The sequence below is a fragment of the Rhopalosiphum maidis genome, chromosome 3, assembly GCF_003676215.2.
Source record: "Rhopalosiphum maidis isolate BTI-1 chromosome 3, ASM367621v3, whole genome shotgun sequence".
Classification (NCBI taxonomy): Eukaryota; Metazoa; Arthropoda; class Insecta; order Hemiptera; family Aphididae; genus Rhopalosiphum; species Rhopalosiphum maidis.
Window position 1 is genome coordinate 20,752,166 of NC_040879.1, and position 22,981 is coordinate 20,775,146.

Consider the following 22,981-nt stretch of genomic DNA (forward strand, 5'->3'; position numbering starts at 1 on the left):
ACATTATTTGAAAACAATTATATTTTTTCCTTTATTCAAAATCTAAAACTATTACAAACAAAGTACCACATAATACATTATTCTTCGATATAAATTATACAATCATAAAAACATGGTAAAAAAAAAAAGTAAAATAAGTTGTATATATTTTAATAGATGTTTATACATTAAAAAATATAAAAAAAAAAACAATGTTCAACCAGGATTTCTTTAGAATGAAGTAGAATTTAACCAAGTGTGACAAGTAGGTAGTATGATTTGTTTTGATATTTTGAATTTATATTAAACAATATGATAAACATTTGTATATTGTTATAAAATTATGTACTCAAAACAAAATAATGATTAAATAAAAAAGAGTAGATTTCTATAATTTTTATAAATTGTAAAAATTTAAGTATACTATAATTTATTAACACTAGAGATTCAATCGAAAAACATAAAATTAAAATTATAAGAAATGATATATGTTCACAAATACATACAACAAAGAATAATTCAAAAGTTGAAAATTATATTATTACATTACATTATTTTTCTATTAATTGATTGTTATAATTAAAAATGATAGGTAAATCATTGTATACAAAAACAATTCTGAGTAGAAACAATCTATTAATCTTTATCACTAAGTATATTTCATGATATATTTTATACATATATATATACCATATTATTATATTATTATTACAATTATTAACGTATGAGTTGATACCACCTTACCGAAAAACAGTGTGAATAAATTAATAAGATAATAGGTAATATCTTAAAATAAATTTACATTTTTTTAAATTTTATTACATATAATAATTAAAAATAAAAGTAAGAATTTTAAGGTTACCATGGTTACAAAATAATAATTATAATAATATTGGATTTGTGTAATAATAAATTACTGTTTCCTTTCATTTTTTTGTTTGTTTGTCCCCATTATTAAGAAAAATACTGGGAAATTTTTCTCTTCTGACCCCCAAAATACCAATTATACTTACTTTCCTACCAGAAAAATTGCTGAAGTTGAAAATTGAAGCATTTTTATTGCTTCAAAAGGTGTCCTCAGACATCCACATACACACAAAACATAGATCATTGTAAAATCAATACATTTCTCTCTCCATTCAGAATCTAATATATTTATATCATAAAAATTAGACCAAGCGTTGATATTAATTGAATATTTATTTAAATCTCAAATAATTTTGATAACAAAAAAAAAATTACAAAGAAAAGGTTTGTAGAAAATGATAAAAATAAACAGTGTAAAAAGTAATAATATAAAATTATAATCATAATAAGTTTACAATAAAGACCAACAGAATATTTGTCACAGTTACAAAATCATTAATTTTTATTAAATTATTACTGCACTAATAAGTAGTATCACTTTCATAATGAAAATATCAAGAAAAATTTAGATACAATCATACAACAACAAAAATTGAGCTAAATATAAACAATAACCAATTTATATTATCTGCATGCACTATATACGCTTAGATTAACGACGGATAAAAGAATACAAACATTTACTCATATAAATGTTTTATAGATTCACTGATAAATTTCCTGAAAAAAAACATACACATTTTTAATTATTAAACATACATGATAATCGTTTATCTAACAATATTATTTCAATAAGAAATACTATTTAATTCCATGAATATAAGACATAAAAAATTGTTTAAACAAGAGGTACTTATAAAATTATCAAAACCACTCACCTAGTCCGATTTCCTAATTCTTTATCTTTACATATATGCTTATGTCCATACTTGTAATGTTTCTCATACAACACTATTTCAGTAGTAACATTTTTTCTTGTTTCCAATAGATGTTTGTACAACTATTAATAAAAAATAATAAAAATGTATTATTAATTACTCAGTAGTATTGAATTTGGAGATAAAGATATACTAATAAGTTCAATAAGTATACGTTTTTTTTTTTAAGTGTTTGTAACAACTAAAAAATTAAATATATAAAAATTAACAATTAATAGCTGATATTTCAGGGGTAATATAAAAAATACAAAATTTTTATTAAAACCTAACTATGGATATTTACAATACTTAAAATTATGAAATTACCTTTTCACCTAGTTCGTAAGGTATTACAATATCATCACGTGCATGTAAAATCAATATTGGCATTTTAGTATCCATCAAATTTGTTTCTGTATCAAAAATGATATTATTTTTCTCAACCGGGTCAATGATGAAAAACTCAAACCAAGGCAATAGTCGATGAATCTATATTATATATATAAAAACATAATATTTCATTAAATATTAATGAATAAAAAATAAAATATTAATAAAATTGTAAAACACTATAGTCATACATTGTAACTATAAAATTGTTTTACAACAGAAAGTCTTTGATTATATTTACATAAAAAATTACCTATAACTTAAATGTTCTATTTATTTAACTCTTCGCATCAATTATGTAATAAAATACATAAAGTATAAACAGAAAAAACACACAACCAAAGATAAAAGAAATATAAGTTATGACTTATAAGATACATAAATATCTAATAAATATGTATCTGTATAAATAAAGATCTATAGATAATTTGTTATTTTCTGTAATAGTTAGTTTTTAAGATATAGACTTATAACTTAAAGATACATTGAATTCTTTTTTTTAGGAAATTTAAATATTTCCATATTAAGTTACCATGATTGACAACTAAAAGTTATTGAAATTTACTATGGTATTCTTTTACTAGGTAGTTTGTTTTGTTTTAACACTTTTCGTGTTTCTTTTGAGGAGTAATTATAATAAGTTTTTATTAACGAAGTGGTCTGTGTCTACCAAAGAAAGTTTATTCTAATTAAGATATGAATAATATCATAAATTATTAATAAACCCTATAACATATCAAATATTTGTTCAATGTTATTCATCAAAATAAATATAAGAGTTGTTAGTTTATCAAAATATTTTCTCATCTTTGAATTACTTAATCTGAATTTTTTTTTTAAATAATATTTTTTATTATATAACCATTTAGATTTAATGTATTTATTTACTAATAATTATACTATAAACTATAATATTATCACCAACAACAACACTATGTTATTAAAAAGTTTTAATTAAATAATCAATGAATTTAATTTAACTACGGTAATTGGTTAGATGTTTTATACATATTTATGTTGATTTGTATAATTTTAAAAAAATTCAATAATAGTGAAAATATTTTACCTTGGTAAGTGGATATTCGCGTATTTCGTCACTCATTTTGGTAAATGGAGCTTCTAGTATGAGGCCATTTGGATAAAGACCTTCTTTTTCCAGCAGTGAATATGCATGTGCTCCGATTCTGAATAATTAATTTTTTTAATTTTAAATGACAAAATTTTAACTAAATTAATAATTAAATTACTACGTTTAAATATAAATTCACCCAGTTCCCAAAGAATGACCCCAACCAAAGATCGGGGTGCCGTTAGCACGTTTATGCGTCCATCTAAACATTTCCATTGCATCTGTAACTACACCAAGCTCACTGACTTCGACATCAGTAGAATCAGCATAACCTTTAGTAAAACAATTATTGAAAATTATAAATAACGAAGAAAAGAAAATGAAAAAATTTATCAAGTGACATACTTCTATAATCTACTGCTATTACATGGCAGTCGATATTTTGAAGCACATGGTACAACTCAACCCGATGTTCGTTTGCCCGAGTACCTGAGTTACCATGCATATATATTACGATTGGTTCACCATGACTTAAAAGTTGTTCATAAGCTGAATAATCATTTTCGTATTTATCCAACAAATTACGTGGTAAAACATGCCTGTAATATGATTAAATACACAATAACTAAAAAAGTATTTAAACACATACATTATCTTAGTAGAATGACTTATAAATTATGCGAAAATTTTATGAGCTCTAAAAATGTAAATAACCTTATATTTATTCAAGTATATTAAACATTTTAGTAGGTACAACATTTATAAATTATTGTTTTTGTGTATAAAATGTAAAATATATATAAAATAATTTTTAAAGATTTAAATAATACAAAATAAAAAAGAGGTTACATACCATACACCTAATGTCATATTGTCTTCTGTTTTTATATAGAAATTTCTAGTTCCTCTGATACCATACTTTTCAGGATGACTATAATTAACAGCAGATGGCATACGAACTGAAAAATAATAATTAATAGTTTAATGTTGATAATGCAACTTTCTAATACATGTTATAATCATAGATCTTATAATATTTTAAAATTATTGTTATAATGTTTATATTTGTTATCACTTATTTTAATAAATAGTTTTTGATTAAAACAGTAACAATTCATAAGATTTACAATCAATGTAGGCACTTTGATAAAAGTAAATTAATTTACTTTAAATAATTATTTTTAACCATGTCTTAAGAACTAAAACTCCTAACCTCTAAACATTCATCCACTATTTGACTAATAACTAAAGTAATACTACCCATAAAATATAACTATTTAATCATATAAAACTTAAGTATTGTACATTTGTACGTAACATTATTCTTATCATGAAAAAATATTAAAATTTATATTTTCTGTTTGTTTTATTATATTGAACCAAATTAAGAAAACAACACTCCTGAAATTTTGTTTAAAAATTTGTAAAATTTTAAAATTATTTTTATATTTTATTATTGATTTATTGTTTGAGAAATCTTTTAAATTAATTTAGAAGCAAAAAAAGGATACCAATTGAGATAAATTTCAGGAATATATTTCAAATTTTTACTAAGGGGGAGGGGACTGGGATAGTGAATAAAATGATTGTTTGTGTTATTTAATTTGTAAATTATAAATATTTACAAAAGTGTATGTTTTTGCAGCAAATTTGAAATTGATTAATCATAATCAGGATTTGGGATTTGTAGCTTAAATATAGTAAAACATAGCAGAATGGTATAAAAGTACGTTTAAATTCAAATTCAAGTATAAAATTTATTTTTCTTTGTTTTTGCATATTTAAATTTTTGGCTACATTGACGTTTATTTAACAATTTTTAACAATGTATGGATAATATAATTATACATAATGCATTAATTAAAACATTGTATTATTAATTACAAAAATTTGTTTTTAACATAGTAATATTATTTATGTAGCTATCCATCATAAAAATGTTGCACATTAACATGATCTATAAATACTCAACAAAAGCAATTTTAAACAATCAAAAATAATGTATTATTTGAGTTGTAAGTATTCAAGCGTACTCCCCTTACATTGACGTAGAACGTTTATTTTTGGCATACAAGTCTACTTTAGTCGTTAATAGGAGCTTTTCTGTTTGAAATCATTTAATAGTTCAATACAACAATCATAACTTTTTTTTTTTTTTAATAAACTCATTTTGTTAATTATTTTTAAATGTTTTTTTTTCATTTTTAGTGCATATTTTTAAGTTTATTGGGCATATTTTAGTGTTTTTTAATTCTTTAAGTCCTAAACCCTGGTCATTATAAATATTATTGACCATTATTATTTATTAATAATGATTGGTAACATACAATATTATAAGTACTAAGGTATGATAATTAAATATAAATTTACAATGTTTAAAATAAAATACAATAATTTGCTCTTACCATAATTTAAGAATATCATTCCTCTTTGAAGTGATGGGGAATATCGAAAAACAATTGGTATCACTATGAATATGAGAAATAATATTATTGCAAAGAAACTTGATGTTATGCAGCATGTCCTAAATAAATACAATTTTAAATCAAATGTTTATACAATAATAAATAAAAAATAAGATGATTGATTTAACTGTTAATTCCTATTTTTAAAATATAGGTATTTAATTACAATATGGATGCTGATGAATTTTTTATTTTAAAAATTGTACATGCATGAATGACTATGCTAACCATAAATTATTTAATTTAAAAATTATCCACAATCTATATTAGATGCTATCATAAAGTAAATAATAATTTAAAAAAATATTTAAATTATCATTAATATTCTAGTAAATATTATACAGATATACACAGTTGTAGTTACTTAAATGTTAAAGGTCCCAGAAATATGGTTGCCACTTACCCTGGACCATGAGACATGGCTTGACATTTCTGGGACCTTGAAGAGTTATTAAAATAAAAATTCTCTTTAAAATTACTATATTCAAACATATATTTTGTGTTACTAGTTTATTTTATTAATGCAAATTCTAAAACTGGACAAAATTTAACTGATATAAAATTGAAAAAATGAAAAATATGAAATTGATTATACTATAAAATTACAATACAAGGATGTGACAATAGTTCAAACATCAAACAGTACCTATACTCTGCCCAACGAGAGAACAGACCGCAGACCGGCCAAAATCAGTTTTTCCGCACATTCCCAAGTGAGACCCAGCTATAGGTGTCAAGTGAACCAGTTTTGATAGCAGATTAACGTGAGGGGTTTGCTAAGAATCGGAGCATTCTCTAGCTAGACAGAGTATAGTAAAAACTTAAGTGAAGAACTTATTTAATTTTTAATTATTATGTCAGTATTTAAATGTAATATTTTATTAAACGATATCACTGAATGTTTTTTAAAGGCAGTAACCAACATATTTGCTGCACTATGATAAATATATTGTTCATTTATATTCTTGGGAAAACTGCTAGGATATCTTATTATAAACACTGTACTCTATATTAACTAAATTCACTTTTAGAAATTAAATATTTTTATTTTTATTTTAGTTTTTTGATAGGACATATTCTTGGAAATAAGCCTGCCTAGAAGAAATAAAAACTAATTAGTTTCCAAATAATAGATTTACATAGTTTAAAATCTACTATAAAAATTTTGTTTTTTGTATACTTAGCATGGATGAATTTTGAAGTTTAAACTGTAGGTATTAATAAGTTTATTGGGTATTATTGTTAAAATATAATTATTGTTTTCTAAATTAAAAAAGTAATAATTTTTATTTTTTGTAGAAATTTAGTAAGTTAAGCATGGAAAAAATGTAGGTATATTTTTCAGGAACAATTAAAAAATATTTTGTGTATTTTATATTTTGCATTTTTTTTTTAAAAATAAATAATAACAATAATTATACCTAGTTAAAAATGATTTGTGTATTAAAATAAATTTGTTTAATTTAAAATATTGAATAATTCTTAATAAAAAATTTAGATAAAGCATATGATTTTACTATACTAAAGATAAGAATTGACACAAGTTGATTTAATGATCTTTTAAATTCATACAAAATTGGTACTGTTATACTAGCTATATCAAGGCAAACATACACAAAAATAAATAACAATTAATAAAATAAAATGTTACTATATTGAGAGATATCTGTAACCACATTAGTTCTACTAAATAACAGAACTTTATTCAAATTTTAATATTTAATAACTACAAACATGATTCATATTTATGATAAATATTAAATTAAATAATAATACAAGTGATTTACTTATTTTTTTCCAATAATTTTTGCATTATTATTAATTATAATAAAAATTGAAATTGATTATATTATACTCATATTTAATTGTTATTTATTTTAACTATTAATATATTATTTCATGCAAAGCAATAGCAAATCAAATTATTAAGAGATTTAATTTGCTATTCTTATTTTATGTTTGTTAATAATATGATTAGGTTTGGCCAGTACATTCAATTAAGAGTATTCCTATGACTATAAAAAGCAGTTTATAATAAGTACACTCATGTAATGCTATAAATTTAAAAATATTTTAATTTTTAAAATAAGTCAATTAAACGATTTATTTTTTAATATATGTAATAAGTATGAAATGCAGTCTTAATATTATTACTTACGCGAAAACACAAATTAACAAGAATATCATCACAGGTTTCATAAATGAAAAACACATGCATGGTGCCATTATTGAAATATATGTATTTTTCACAGCACAATGAAGCTATAATAAAGTAGTTTGATATTGAAAGATCTAAAATACAACACTCCTGTAACATAATATTTAATCCATAGCTTTCAATGCTAAATTTGGTAAGCTATCTACATTTCCATGGAATATAATATAGCCCACATTCTAAACATTTTATATTGTTATGATAGAGTAACTATTCAATATTTAATTTACTTTTTGGTAAGTGTCTGAAGATTGGAGTTAAATCAAATTTTTCATTTTCATTTTTAAAGAATATCAATATTTTTAATTTATTGAAAACAATTTACCACAAATACAGTTATTTTTTAATATAGTAAAATATAATGATATAAAAGTATACCTAATAAAAAATAATAAATTATATCAATACATAAAAAAAATAACAATAAAAGTTAAAAATAAATTTGTGGACAAAACTAATTAAAAATCTTAAAAGTCCTTAAATGTTATAATAATGGTCTTGTATGCCTATGTAAATATTATTAATACCTAGTAAAATATTTCAAATAAGACAAAATTCATTTTGTATCATAACAAGAAGCTAAACCATTACAAAAACTAATTTAAAATAGTTATTTGATGTAAAAATAACATTATTATTTATCTTACCAATTTATCATGCCCTAAAAAATAATAATAATTTTAGTATGATATATAAAAAAAAAAAAACAGTGAATGTATTAAATTTTAATTCAGTTATTGTATATAATGAAAAACAATTCTGAATGAAGATGATTATGATATTATTCTATCAAAACTGATAGAATAATCTGAATAATGAACAGTATCATGGTAAAAATAACTTAAAATAAATAAATAATTTGCAAATTTTATTGTGTATGGAAAATAATAATTTTTGTAATGAGGAAAAAATTCAAGTCTCTATGATTAGTATTTTGAGAATTACAATAAAATAAGTAAAAACCTTAGTGGAAAATAGTAAGTAACTTTTTGTTTGAATATCTAATTTAATATTAATTTAAGCTACAAATATCAATTTAAAAATATTGTATACATATATTTTGAATTTCTAAAACACAACTTATGATGGATCTAAAATTGTATCTAAAAAAATAAAAATAATAATAATAATAATAATAATAATTATAATTTTGAACCTTTTTGACCAAGCATGTTGTATGCATATTAAATTGCTAATAAATAGCTTAAATTAGTTATAATATTTTGAACATTTTATTGTACATAAAAATTATAATTTAAGAAACAATTAAATGAAAAAATAAAATATATATTATATTAAAACCTAACTAAAACCAATATATTATTCTTGCTCCTCTACTCAGAATCTAACCCTAAAAAATATAAGAATTTTGATTAAAAGTTTTGTGCACATTAAATATTTTTGTGTGAGAAAAATGTTTGTTCAAAGATCATGATTTCTCTAGATGTATATGCAGTAAATTTTGATTTTTTAAGTGTATGTTGCCAGTTAAACACTACATGTTTATTGAAATTTTGTATTTGTGGTAAATCATTAAAGTGGTGAATAGAACTGGCAATAGATTGTTTAGTTACAATTTAAAATTCTATAAAAATAACTAGTTGATTAATATTAGTATGAGTTGTATACTTAAAAAAAATTGTTTATTTAAATTTATTAATTTTTAACCTTTGACATCAATAATATTATATCTTTTGGCTGGAGGTCCACCTGAAATGTATTACTTTTTTTTGTAACACTTTTTGTTATAGTCAAAATATTTATAAGTAATAACTACGATTATGTTTACTGAAAAAATATACTTAAATTCTAACAAATGCATATTTATTTAAAAAAAATAGTGTTGCTAAATGAATAAAAGCTAATTATAATTAATTCATTTTTTTTTAAATTAATAATATATAATGCTATATTGAACACAAATATATTAGAAATAAATTAGCAGTGAGAATGCAACCATTTAATTATATTAGTTATAATTCATTACTCGTTAGTGTTAACATAATAAAATGTGAATAAGCTACTTACATCTAGCATTAAATATAGTTCAAAATCAATGAAAATAAATTAATAAATCATACTGTATATAAAGTGTAATGTGCTCTTTAAAAAAATTAATTTTTATTTTTCACCTATTTTAATAAATTTCTGTCCACCACATAAACTAAATAATATACTAATAAGTAATATTGAATGTTTTATAAACATTAATCAACATTAAATCATTAAGTCATTAAAAACAACAATCACAGATTAGCAAAATAAAGCTTAAGACTTATAACTTGTTAATTGATTGGTAATAAGAGTTAATATTAATAAAAATTAATTTATTATATAATATATTGTGGAAAAAGTAGGAAACCGATATAATACTGAATACCAGATTTTATTGGTCAAGGTAAAGTCTAAATTATCCGAACACTGTAAACAATAACCAAATAAAGGTAGGTAAAGTAGATACAATATTAAAATAGACAACATTTGATAAAAAAAAAACCTGATATTCATAGTATTAAATTTAAATAAAATTTTAAAAAAAATATTATTATAAGAATACCTAATATTACTAGGGATTTTGAGCAGAGCAATGAACAATTAAGTGTTTTCTTATTTTTATTTGTTTGTGAGTTTACACATTGTATATTGGAAAAAATGGTTTCTAAAAATCAAGAAAAACAAAAATAAAATTAAGGAAAAATATTTTTAAATTCTAATAAAAAAATTTAAATTGTAACTTTTATAAAAAAAAAAAAAATAGAATATTAACATAAAACTAATTTTCAACTAAATAAATTATGATTTTTTTTTGTAATTTAAAAATAAATTACTAAAGACTTGGAATTTTCACCAAATATTTAAATCAAGATTAAAAATACAGTATATATTCAAAATATTTTGACAATTTTGTGCTATTTATAATAATTTAAAATATTTGATTAAGTATGATAAGACTTTTAGGTAAGAAATAAAATATTAAGTTTTTCATGAGGTATTCTTATAGAAAATAAAAAATGTAAGGTACAATTTTTTTATAAGCATTAAAATTCTAATTTTTACAAAACCGCAGAAATTCAAATTATTATGATGGTATAAAATTTATAATTTTTTTAATTTTATTACCTAAGCCCAAATTTTAAAATGAAAATTTGATATAAGATTCGGGATTCTAGGATTCAATAGCTTAGGTATTTACTGGAAATTAGAAAAAAAAATTTAATGTGAACGATTGTTATCACTCAGAATTTCTTTTTGTTAACAGTAATATATTATTGAATTTAAGTTTAATATAGCTTTTACAATGACTCATTAAACTTATAAGAATCACTGTTAAAGTGAATAATAAAGTTAAAATATTAAACGTGATTAAAAATATTCAACACAAAATAACTAATTATAAATATTTTTTTTATTTGTTCTCGTATAAACCACTATCATAGCACATAATATAGTAACAAAATAAAACTTATCAACAACACTTGAGGTTTTTAAACAAGTGTACAATTGGTTAATTTAAGAAGCATTATAACAGTATAATATACATATCCAATGTGTTCAGTATGTAAGTTATTTTTTTTAACAATTATTTGATTCACACAAAATTCTAAGTAGAGAATACTTTATCCAGGCATTGTAGGAAATATTGAAGTTCTAAAATTATTGTTTTCACATTTTCAAATTGATCAGTCATTGAAAATAATGTCCAAAATGCATAACTGTCCATAATATATTATATTTAATATATTTAATATCTATTATTATAAGATTGTGTACATGATACACCTAAAACAAAAATATTCAAAAAGAAGTTAACTACCTACTCTACCTACACGCTTTTGTTCAATTGTCTAATGTAGGTAATTTATTTTTCTAAAGATGTATGCTGTATGCATTCACAAAATGATAATTTGTATGTCATAACAATATTTATTGATAACACTATGAATTTTTTTGGCTAATTGCATATGTTAAAATTGCCAACAGCATATTATACTTGTTTTATACCACATTTTAAATAATATTATTGGTTACTTTTAATTAAAAAAAAATAGCTTAGCAAATAGGTTCACAATTAATAAATTATAGTTTTTTTATTAAGAATTATTATATAATTATAAAAATAATTTTATTTGTATATTTTACACATTTTTTACATAGTTTTTATTTATTTATCATGGAACATACAAGCTTTAATTCAAGGTAGATATATAGAGGTGTAATCACTTTGATAATAAATTGATTGAAAAATGTACACCACTTGTGATTTCTACCAGGAGCGCTGCCTACCCGATGAAGGCTCAAAATGTTCATATTTCTATACGAAAATACGGTGCACGATGCTTGCAAAGCCATAAAAATATAATAAATGAATTAAATTTAAATAATGAGTAACTTAAATGGATTTTGATTAACATAAATCTATCTTCAATAATACAATTATTGCTTATTACCTGTATTTTTTGGAGGAATAGTGTTTTGTGGAGCAGATATAGACATGCTGCCTACTTGTGTTATAATTAAAAATTACAATTTATTGTAACCATTTTCATATTAAATATAAATTGAAGTAATGGTAATAAATATATTTAAAATATTATTTCTCAATAGAAATATCTATTACATTTATATGTATAATAACAATATTTACATCATATTATCCGAGTGTACTCTTTTAAAGATATTAATTTAATTACCTATATATACAAACGTGGTTTAAAATATAATTTTTTTTTTTTATTCATCAATTATGCCTAAAGTGATTTGTGACAGGGTGTAACTCTGGGTTACCCAAACAAAATCAAATTTATAAAGAGCAGGGAATAAAACTGTCTTTAGTATTTCACCCACCCGAGGAAGATATTTCTTTAACTAATTAATAATTACCTACCTATTAATTCTTAAATTGTTATTATCTATGAACAATTCATACTAAAAAAACAATTTATTAAATAATACAAATAAAAGTATAAGTATACTGAAAACAATTTGGTTTAACTACCTTCTTTAAGCAAAGCTTGAGTTGAAACATTGAAGGTAGCAAGTTATTTTTTTTAGAGATCACGCACTATTTAAAAGTTACAAAGATAACAAAAATACAATATACTATACAGTAATAATTACAAAAATATAAATTAAGTACTTAAATTTAAAATTCAGATATAAAAAGATTCGATAAAGATTTATTTATGTTAATATTATTATTTACTATAAGATAGTTCTTAAAATTATTATTAGATAATTAAATTGTGTATGTCCTAAATAGTCTACAAATTTCTGACCAATACTTTTTTTTATTATAATTGACGTTTAGATCATATCTTATAGATTCACATTTACTTAAATTTGTAATAAATTTTGAGTGATTTTTTAGTGTAAAGAATTTGGAACATTTCTTGTATAGGGTAAATACCTATAGGTATTGACCTAGGGTCAATTTTATTTGAAAGGCTTTTTAGAACATGATTGATACTATTAAGATATTATATGAATTACAAGTAATACACATATAATAAGTTTTAAGTTACACTATTTAAAATGAAAAATATTAATTATATTAGGGCATTAAGTCCATAGACTTTGTAATTCCTAAATATACTAAATATTAAGAAAAATAAATAGTAAAATGCAATATGTGCCATACAAACTGTAGTATTTTTGAGCCCTCATCGGGTAGTCAGCGCTCCCGGTGGCAATTACAAGTGGTGTACTTTTTTTGGCCCGCTATCATAATGGTACAATATAGAAAGTGTTTATACCTCTATATATCCACCTTGCTTTAATTATTAATAATGGTTGTATACTTATATCAATATAGATACTATAATAATACTACACATTGGTTTAAAATTTAGGTATTTATTTCTTTAAATAGTTCATCGATTTGAATCAAAATTAATTGTAGGATACATTTTATAAAAATCCTAGATACATAATTTAATTTAAGAACTTTAAATTCATAATTAGTTATTATTTCAGACTTCTATCAAGTGTCATTAAAAATAATTTTAAGTATGACTGTTATAAAATTATTAATAAATAAAATAAAACTTGTACCTAACATAATTCATACAAATTGTTTGAAAAACAAAACTCTTGTCATATGTATACTTTAATTATTCCATTATAATTTATTAGTTATAATTCTAATATCAAAATAGTTAAAAGAAAAAAAATATCTACACCATAATCCCACAATAAATACAGTTATCATGTTAAGCATACATAATTTCATAAGACATTACACCAAAACCACCAATTATTATCAGAAATATTATCATACCAATATTGTATTATTATACAAGAGCACAAGTACTTTTATTATATTGTTATTTTTCTTATTTAATAAAAAAAGGTTTTTGAATTTAACAAATAAAATATTTAATGTTCAGGATTTGAATTTATTTCATATATAATAATTATAGTGGATACAGATATATTATATTTGATTATTAATTAGTGCTACATATAACAATTATTGGTGAAGGCAGTGCATTGCATAAAGGTTTAAGATTGTTAAAGTACATAGGTTAGTTAATATGGCAAAGAATACTAATTAAAATAGATGTGAAGGAAATGCAAAATATAAAAAAATATGTATTTTTAATGGGAGATGTCAAAAATATCAATAATCTTACTCTAATATATTAATTTATACTATTAAGACGATTACTTGTATTACAACATTTATACATAACTTTTTGCTTTTTTTATTTTTTATAAACATTACTAATTCAAATTTAGTTGAAATGTATTTTATAGTTGTACATCTCCACTTCAATTCATATGTCATAATTTATTATTACCCAATGAATTTCCATAACTATTTTTATAGATAAAAAATAAACAAGTTCCACCAAATGTTCAAAAATGTATTTTAAGATATTCTGTTATTAATTATTATATGAGTAAAAATAAAAATAATTAATCAAATTTAGTAATTAAATTATAAAACATTATAGGTGTTTATTTTTTAAAAAAAAAGGGTATCAAGATTAATCTGGTATCACTGGATACTTAATTTTAAAATATTTAAACTGTAATAAGTTCAATTTAATATGAAAATGCAATATGTTTGTGTGATTAATATATTATTTTTCTACATTTATGAAACAATAAAATATTTTTAACTTAATGAATTATAAAGATTAAAAGATATATTTAAAAATCTTAATTAATTATGACTTTATTATTAATTGACTTATTATTAACTATGTACATAAAAAGGTAAATATTTTGGGTAAACAGGTAGTTGAATAAAAAGTGGAACTATTCATTATAATGTTAAATTCTTAATAAAAATACAATTATATGACCAATAAAAGGTATTTACAATTTCTTCTTTCTGGTTACTAGACATATAATTTAGGTACTATGTTTGCATATTGCATGTGTAATTCAACTTATTAATTTAAATAAATATTTTATTAAAGTTGTAAAACTCTTTATTTTTTATCTTTTAAATTATTATGACTAAATTCTAAGCACCAACTAATCCATGCTTATATGTCCATATTGTACAGTAAATAGATCTATATTATGTACATTAATTTAAAATCAACAAAAATGAATACACAATTATATTTTTTATAAATTATAATTTGATAAATTATTTGTCTGCTTACCGTTTCATGCAGCCTTTAAGACCCATATTTGTTATTTTATCTGAAATAAATAAACAATTAAACTCTATGATTATGGTACCTAGTAGTAAAAATAAAAATAAATAAATCTACTTCATGGCTTGATCATAGCCCAAAAAAACCTTGTTCAAATATTTGGGTTAAATATATATAATTAAGTAATTACATATCATTAATAATATTGATAAAATTAATAATCATTTATAAACTGTTAATTAATTTGTTATATAAAGCTAATATAAACAAATAGAAAGATATTATAGCACCTATGCCCTATATGTAGTAAATAACTTTCAGTCGTCATTAAAGTATTCTAACTACTTATACTATTCATTTTCAGATTTCACTACAAAAACAAACAAAGAAAATTAGTACAGTTAATACCTATTTAAATTTGAATATATTTCAAAAATACTGATTGGTATTAGATTGCACATGTATGAGTCAGTTATTTATCAGTCATCAGTGCTTACCTAAATATATTATTTAACCAGTTCATTTTGTTGTTAACTATTATATAAAATATTGATGCTTATTCATTTTCTTATTGGTCATTAACTAAATCAATATTTAAATATTTGATTTTATTGCAATTAATTTAATAAAAGTAAATAAAGATTACGTATTTACGCATCTACAATTAATATCAATATGAAAATACCTATGTGAGTCATTCAATTATAAATTAGTTTTAAAAATAAATTTAATGAATGAAAATAAAATAAAGCATTTTGCTGCCAAATCTGAAAGTGCTTAATTAATAATTTAAATACTAAAAATATTTTTAAAAAATTTTAAAATAATAGAAATACCAGCAAAATAAGTTTTCATAAGATTACAAAATTTCATTAGATTATATCAATTATAAAATCGAATGTTATATAACAGGATTGAATAACAAATAATATGGAAATTAAAATTATAATATTTACATTTTTCTAATATTCTCATACCTATAATATCTATAGCAAAACATACTTCTATAAATTATATAAATCATATTTTATATTTCTATAATAATGTAGATTTATTGTAATAACTTATAGGTGATATCATTAAATAGGTATGGTTGGTATATTATAATAATATAAAAATATCAAAACGTATACATCAATCTAGTATTATTAATACACATAAATACTAAAAAAAAAACATAATAATTTTAATGAAATTGTATTTAGTTAAAGAGGAACAGAGTTAGAGTCTACACCACTATACAATATAAGCCATAAGGTGCCCAGATAATAATTTATTAATTTATTATTATACAAGACGATCTGACGATGTCATGTCCAGTACCTACTCACACGTATATAACGATGATCATTGAACGTTCATGCCTGAACACAAACTGATGCACTGTATGAGTGATACGTCGTCGATGCCAGATAAACCAGTTGAACAGAGATAGAAATACACACTTGCTGACTACTATCACCGACCGCGGACGAATTTATTATTTAGATATAATTTTTTTATGATATGAAACGTACAAAAAACACCGACCGCGGTCTGCGACGTGCGTGTAGTGACTGCTTAGTACTTTAGTAGGTACCTATACTCTGCGAGACGGCTCACGATTCACGAATTGATGTGTGTGCGTCATGAAAAGAGTGGGCACCTGACTAACTATCCGGGCTTCCGCGTTGCGCTATCGTCGAACGACGATTGGCGTCGGCGAAGGTGTACGAGTGTTCGACCTTATAAAACACACTATTTAGTATTTTTTCTCTGTGTATTTATTATTATTATTATTATTATTAACGATTTCGGTCGGCCGCCGCGCCGCCGCCGTAGCGCCGTACACGGTTCGGCTTATCAGAAATTCAGAAAATCGTACGAGTTCTGCCGCCCGACAACGGCGACGCCGACGCGTACACAAATCGACATTATCACGCGAGGCGGTGGCGACGTTCACCGCCGTAGCGCCGTCCGACGCACAAATAATTATTTAAGACGTTTTATCAAATACTATAAATGATATTTTATAGTATTTGGTGTTGTTATTATTTTTTACACACACTCCTCCGCCACGCAGCAGTGGTCATCGTCGTCGTATGATATAATACACGAATATAGACAGATATTATAAGACAATAATATGATGTATTATATAGGTTTAGGTATATTGTTTTTCTAGCGACCCCGTGAACTTTGTTGCCCGTCTCAAAATGCATCTGTGTTAAAGTTTCCTAATGGCTAATGCTAACACTTAGCGTAACGCGAGTGAATAAATAATATTTTAGGTTTTCTAATTTGGTGTATAGTCGTATAAATGATTTTTCCGACATATCAACTTTACATAACTGTCCAGCCCAGCGTACCTTTTTTTGACCATTTAACAGCAGTATTTTTTTTTTTTTTTTTTAATGATTTTTTATTGAACGACCCAAATTTGATTTACTTTTCATTCTGGACTGAAAACCAACAACTCGTAAAAATGTCAATAGTGTAAACCATAAACAACGAAAACGTTTTGTACTGTTATACTACATCTACTATTCACTAAAGTCTAAAATACTACTTCTAATTATAACTAATTATTGCAGGTAACAAAGGGATGAAAAAAGTATCTTTATGTGCGACGTGCGTATAGCGTATTTGCCGATTATTTAAAATTTAAAAAAATTAATAACTCGATTTTTCATTAACTTATAGAATCAGGGTAGAATCGTTAATATGCTTAAAGTCTGTGCTATTCGATTACCTACTTCTTTCGTTAAAAAATAAACGAGATAATCAGATGAGTCGTGAATAGTTTCAGAGAACATTGCATTACAATAAGATTTCCATTTTCACACATATGTATATGAACAGATATGCTTATATTTATGGATAAGATTATAATAAATAATAATACGATTTTAATTTCGATACTTATATAAATGTAAGCCCAATTTTGTTAAATTGATAACTATTATTTTAAGTTTGTGTTATTATTATGGGACCATCGTGCCAATCTCGAGAAAAAGCAGTGATCATCACTCTTTTCAAATTGTTTTGATCCTATACTGAAGCTTTCGTGCGTAATTAGAGCGGTATTGTCCAAAACTTTGAAAGCCAAAAGCATTATAACACCCGTACAAACTTCAGTGCTACCTAAATCATAAAAGTTTAGCCATTATAATTTATAGGTACTTAATGGTGCATTTTATGTGGTATGGTATTGGTGGCTGGTAACCCTTACCCTGGAAACCACCATTATAATATACGTAAAAATAATAATAATAGTAAAAATAGTAATTCTTTAACAATAGGTAGTACTGGTAGTATAGATACACTCATTATTTCAAACATATTAACTTTTTTCAAAACTATTAATCTGGAAAATCTAATATTGCTTTTAATGCTTTTATATAATATAAAAATATATGGTTTGCTTATGTGGTACTGGTACATAAAATACCTAACATTTTATATTTCTATTATTTTTTTAGTTTTTTACTCTTAATATGTTCGTATGAGAAAGTACCTATAACCTTTATTTAATACTTATCTACCCTACATACCTACCAATTAATTGTTTCAGTCAGTTTACCCTTATTCTTTGTGAAATACGACAGCTATTAATTATTATATAATTCATAATTTTGATATTGATAGAATATGATAGGTATATCTATTTGAAACATTATATTAAACTAGTGTATATTTCTTGGGCTTATAAAATCAATATATTGTATAGACTTATATATATTACTTACCTATATTTTAATTCAAATACTTATATACCTACCTAATATTATAAAACAAATATTGACACTTATTGTATTACCTAAATAAATTACCAAATTAAAAATTAGATATAGTCAGATAAAGTAATAAGTGCGATAAAACAACCATATAAACAATATATTTTGTTATACTTGTAACATCATTTTCATTTATCTTTTATACTATACCCATATACATAGGCACAATTTAAGTTTTAAATTCGGGGGAGCTATTATAATTGTCATGCATGCACCGTGTGTATGCTCCTTAAGATATATAATGGTGAAAGGGGATATATACAAACCATTTTGGGGGGCTATGAATAATTTTGAGTAAGCTTAGCCCCCCAACCCCCCTAAAATTGCGCTTATGCCTATATAATCTGGCACATAAAATTAAATAAAATACAGACTAGGGGAAACATTATCAACGAACATGTTCGACAACAATGTTCGTCCTATAGTGTGGATCCGGCTTAAGTTGTAATACACAAATATAAGGCTTGATTTAAAATATTTATTAATATACCTATTTATGGTATTGTATTTTACACAAAAATAAATAAATAAATATATCTATAAATACATTTTTTATTAACTTGACATTCATGAATCATTAATATTTTTATAAATAAAAATACGACTGTAAATAAGTTGTGTCCCAATAAATACAATATTGTGTCCCTATACATTTTTTTCAGGTTGTCCGGTAAATGTTTTTTGTTTATGTAAATACATGAGTATATTCTCCCATGAAAAAGGTTTTGTGTGGAAAAAAGTGTTCTGGTACTTACATAAGTAACAAGTTCTATGCCCTTAAAAATTGTAATGCAATGTACACATTATATGTAGATTTTACTTTTTTACTATTTTTATTATATTTTAATATCGTGAGAAGATATTAAATTGCGCGTAGCAGAGCAAGAGCGAATGTATATGTATCCATTGATTAATGACTATCAAGATACCTAATGAATTTTTTATTTATTATTTATTTAGTATACATAAATTTTCCATGAGAATAGGACTTATAAGTTATCGCAATACCGCTTCCATCTCGGCCAAAGTTGGTGATGAAAAATTCAAAAAATTTGACTATCCGCAAAAAAATAACAATTAATTTTCCAAAAAAATAGTCAAATTTTTAAAGTTTATTTTTGGTTTGCTATTTCTTAACCTAGGTAAAATAGAAATAGAAAATAAATTTGTGTTTGGACTAATATTATGTTATTCCAAAGTTCTTAAATTTACAACTTATTTAATGGATAACTATATGTCATAAATTATGGCTTATTAGTTATTTCCTTCTCGTGTATAGACAGAATCGTCCAGTTTAATTTAACGCACAGCTAACTCTTGTGAAGCATTTTACTCCAAATTTAATTCAATTTTTTCAAGTACACAAATCTAGAAATATGAAATGTCCATTTTCTATTACAATATTATACGTACAAATAAATTACAATTTTATTATAATATATTTCACAAAAATATAAAATTGTTTTCTTCATATTAATTATTAATAAATTAATGAATATTATATTTTTATTATATTATATTAATTAATATTAATGAATATAAAGGTAATCGTAAAATATTGTATTACTTACTAAAACCTACATACTATTTTTATCAATTCTTATGGGAAATTTAAGTGTAGTATTGGAATTTACGTTATATGTAAGTATATATTATAATTTATTGAATAATTCATTATCTTAGTAACAGTTCATTAGTCAATAATCAAGATTGATGAGTACAGTTCTATGGTAGCTTTGCTACGTGCAATTTAATATCACATCATGAGTCATGATTATAAAATATAATAGAGATAGCAAAATCTCTGTTAAACATCGTAATATTGTATCATAATTTTGACGAGAACTTGTGTAGCTCAATGTTTTTTTTTTTTTGATAGGACACAACTCGTCAACTGCGAAAAATTTGTGTAAGACAAGTATTTCAGCTAATTGGAATAAAATGGTACTTATTGTATGGAAAAACGACCTTTACAGTTATAAATTAAAATTATAATTTAGCATTGAATAAAATGTTAAAACATTTCATTTTTTATTATTATAATGAAACAATTAATTAGGTAGGTTATAATTATTAATCATTATAATTTATAAATAATTATTATGCTCTCTAACGATGACTTATTTGTATTTTTCTCATTAATTATAAACAACTATAAAGTTGCATAAACCTCAATTTTATCTGTGTTACCCTGCTAATTGTAATAGTACTAAGTATTGTGAATATTTATTTTACGGATTATAAAATATTAAATTCTAATAGGTATTTATAATCAATGGTAACAACTAATAAGTATTATATAATACCTATAACCAATTTATAATATATATGTATAAAATATAAATTACATATGTATATCAAATAATAAACACCCCTCGTGAATTTAGAAAAGTTAATCGTTTAATGTTTTCATAATTTATAACTCTTGTAGTCTTGTATAAACAATGTTGACTCATTGTTTTATAAAAACATTGTAAATATTCACCATTACGATTTACGAATATGACAAACAATAATATCAATACTACTTTTAGAGTCTAAGATGTTGATAATTAATCGATCTCGTTTTTGTGTAGCGTCTTCCTATTAAATTATATTATAATTAATTATAGTGTATTGCGTATTAATATATTCCTATTATTACATTAGTATTTATTAAAGTAAATTGAAATTGAAATATTTGATTTACCTATTAGTACAAAAAATATAATATAAAATATAGAACAAATAATATCGTAATACCTAGTATCTACTGTACACATGCTAGCAAATTATTGCTAATTAAATATACCTAAACTGGCTATACATATTAAAATTTATAATTAGGATTTAGGGATATTAAGGCTGTGAATTTGAAGGAAAGTAAATTTTTTTAGCTGATTATGAAATGTAACTTTCTAAGTATATAATTTGTAAGAAACAAATAATAAATTTATTATTGAAACTTTTATTTTGACATTTTTTATGTTATTTTGTTGCTTTTTACTTTCTAGGTCATGTTTTTTTTATTTAGTCCAATTTCTGGTATTTTTAATAAAATTTTGTTAATTAACATATTTGACTCATAAATTATTTGTTTTACACGCAAGCTGTATATACGTCAAATGTTTATTTTATAAGATCAAGTTTGATTTGGTTAAGATTTGATGATAAGATAATTAGTAGATTTGTAACATGGTAATATATTACATAGTAATATATCAGTTACGAATTTCCAAATTAAATTGGTTCAAATATTTGAATTTGTAAGCCTTCCGGTATTGTCATCTAGTAGGTAGGTACTTATATTTGGCGTTCGATAGTGTACACTGTAGAGTTAACAAGTTAAGTGTGTTTTTAGTAAAATATACTAATATTAATAAGAATATAAAAATTTAAATTGATGTACAAATTTTTCTTACCAATAAAATGACAATTTCTTGAATTTTTAAAACTGTTATTTTCAGTGTACTTAAAAACTATTTTAAATGCATTTTATAGTACAATTTTTGACATTTACGTGTATTTTATTGCCTTTTTTAAGGTTCATTACTGTATTAATTTCACTTCACATCCCTTTTTATAATAAATTGATATCTAGAGACTAGAAGTACTTAACTATCAACCAGTAGGTAGTAACCATCCACTATTCCACTTTATACATCGGTACTAAACCTATTTTACGATGATCTATTTGTTTACCATTTAGTA

At 22.9% G+C, this 22,981-nt stretch overlaps 1 protein-coding gene across 4 annotated transcripts; it reads right to left on the bottom strand.

Annotated features, from left to right (window-relative positions):
• Positions 1 to 1,263: 1,263 nt before the first annotated feature.
• On the bottom strand, positions 1,264 to 17,269 carry LOC113555991 (monoacylglycerol lipase ABHD12-like). 4 transcript variants are annotated; one of them, XM_026960657.1, is made up of 11 exons: positions 16,847 to 17,269; positions 15,522 to 15,561; positions 7,846 to 7,995; positions 5,628 to 5,746; positions 4,076 to 4,181; positions 3,628 to 3,821; positions 3,422 to 3,554; positions 3,220 to 3,337; positions 2,091 to 2,252; positions 1,725 to 1,846; positions 1,264 to 1,566 (listed from the first exon to the last, which is right to left on the bottom strand). In XM_026960657.1, the coding sequence occupies exons 3-11, from the start codon at positions 7,911 to 7,913 to the stop codon at positions 1,527 to 1,529; spliced, it is 1,062 nt and encodes a 353-aa protein (XP_026816458.1). In that variant the 5' UTR covers positions 7,914 to 7,995; positions 15,522 to 15,561; positions 16,847 to 17,269; the 3' UTR covers positions 1,264 to 1,526. The 4 variants fall into 4 exon arrangements, with proteins under 4 accessions (XP_026816458.1, XP_026816459.1, XP_026816461.1 ...); XM_026960658.1 differs by having other exon boundaries at positions 16,839 to 17,269; XM_026960660.1 differs by lacking the exon at positions 7,846 to 7,995 and having other exon boundaries at positions 16,839 to 17,269.
• Positions 17,270 to 22,981: the final 5,712 nt, after the last annotated feature.

What these genes read in the sequence shown, in the direction of transcription:
- LOC113555991 (XM_026960657.1), bottom strand. Translation starts at nt 7,913, where the DNA reads ATGGCACCATGCATGTGTTTTTCATTTATGAAACCTGTGATGATATTC. An exon ending in AATGATATTCTTAAATTATG is followed by an intron (nt 4,182 to 5,627) that starts GTAAGAGCAAAT and finishes ATTATTTTTCAG; the next exon opens with TTCGTATGCCATCTGCTGTT. An exon ending in GCGAATATCCACTTACCAAG is followed by an intron (nt 2,253 to 3,219) that starts GTAAAATATTTT and finishes TATATAATATAG; the next exon opens with ATTCATCGACTATTGCCTTG.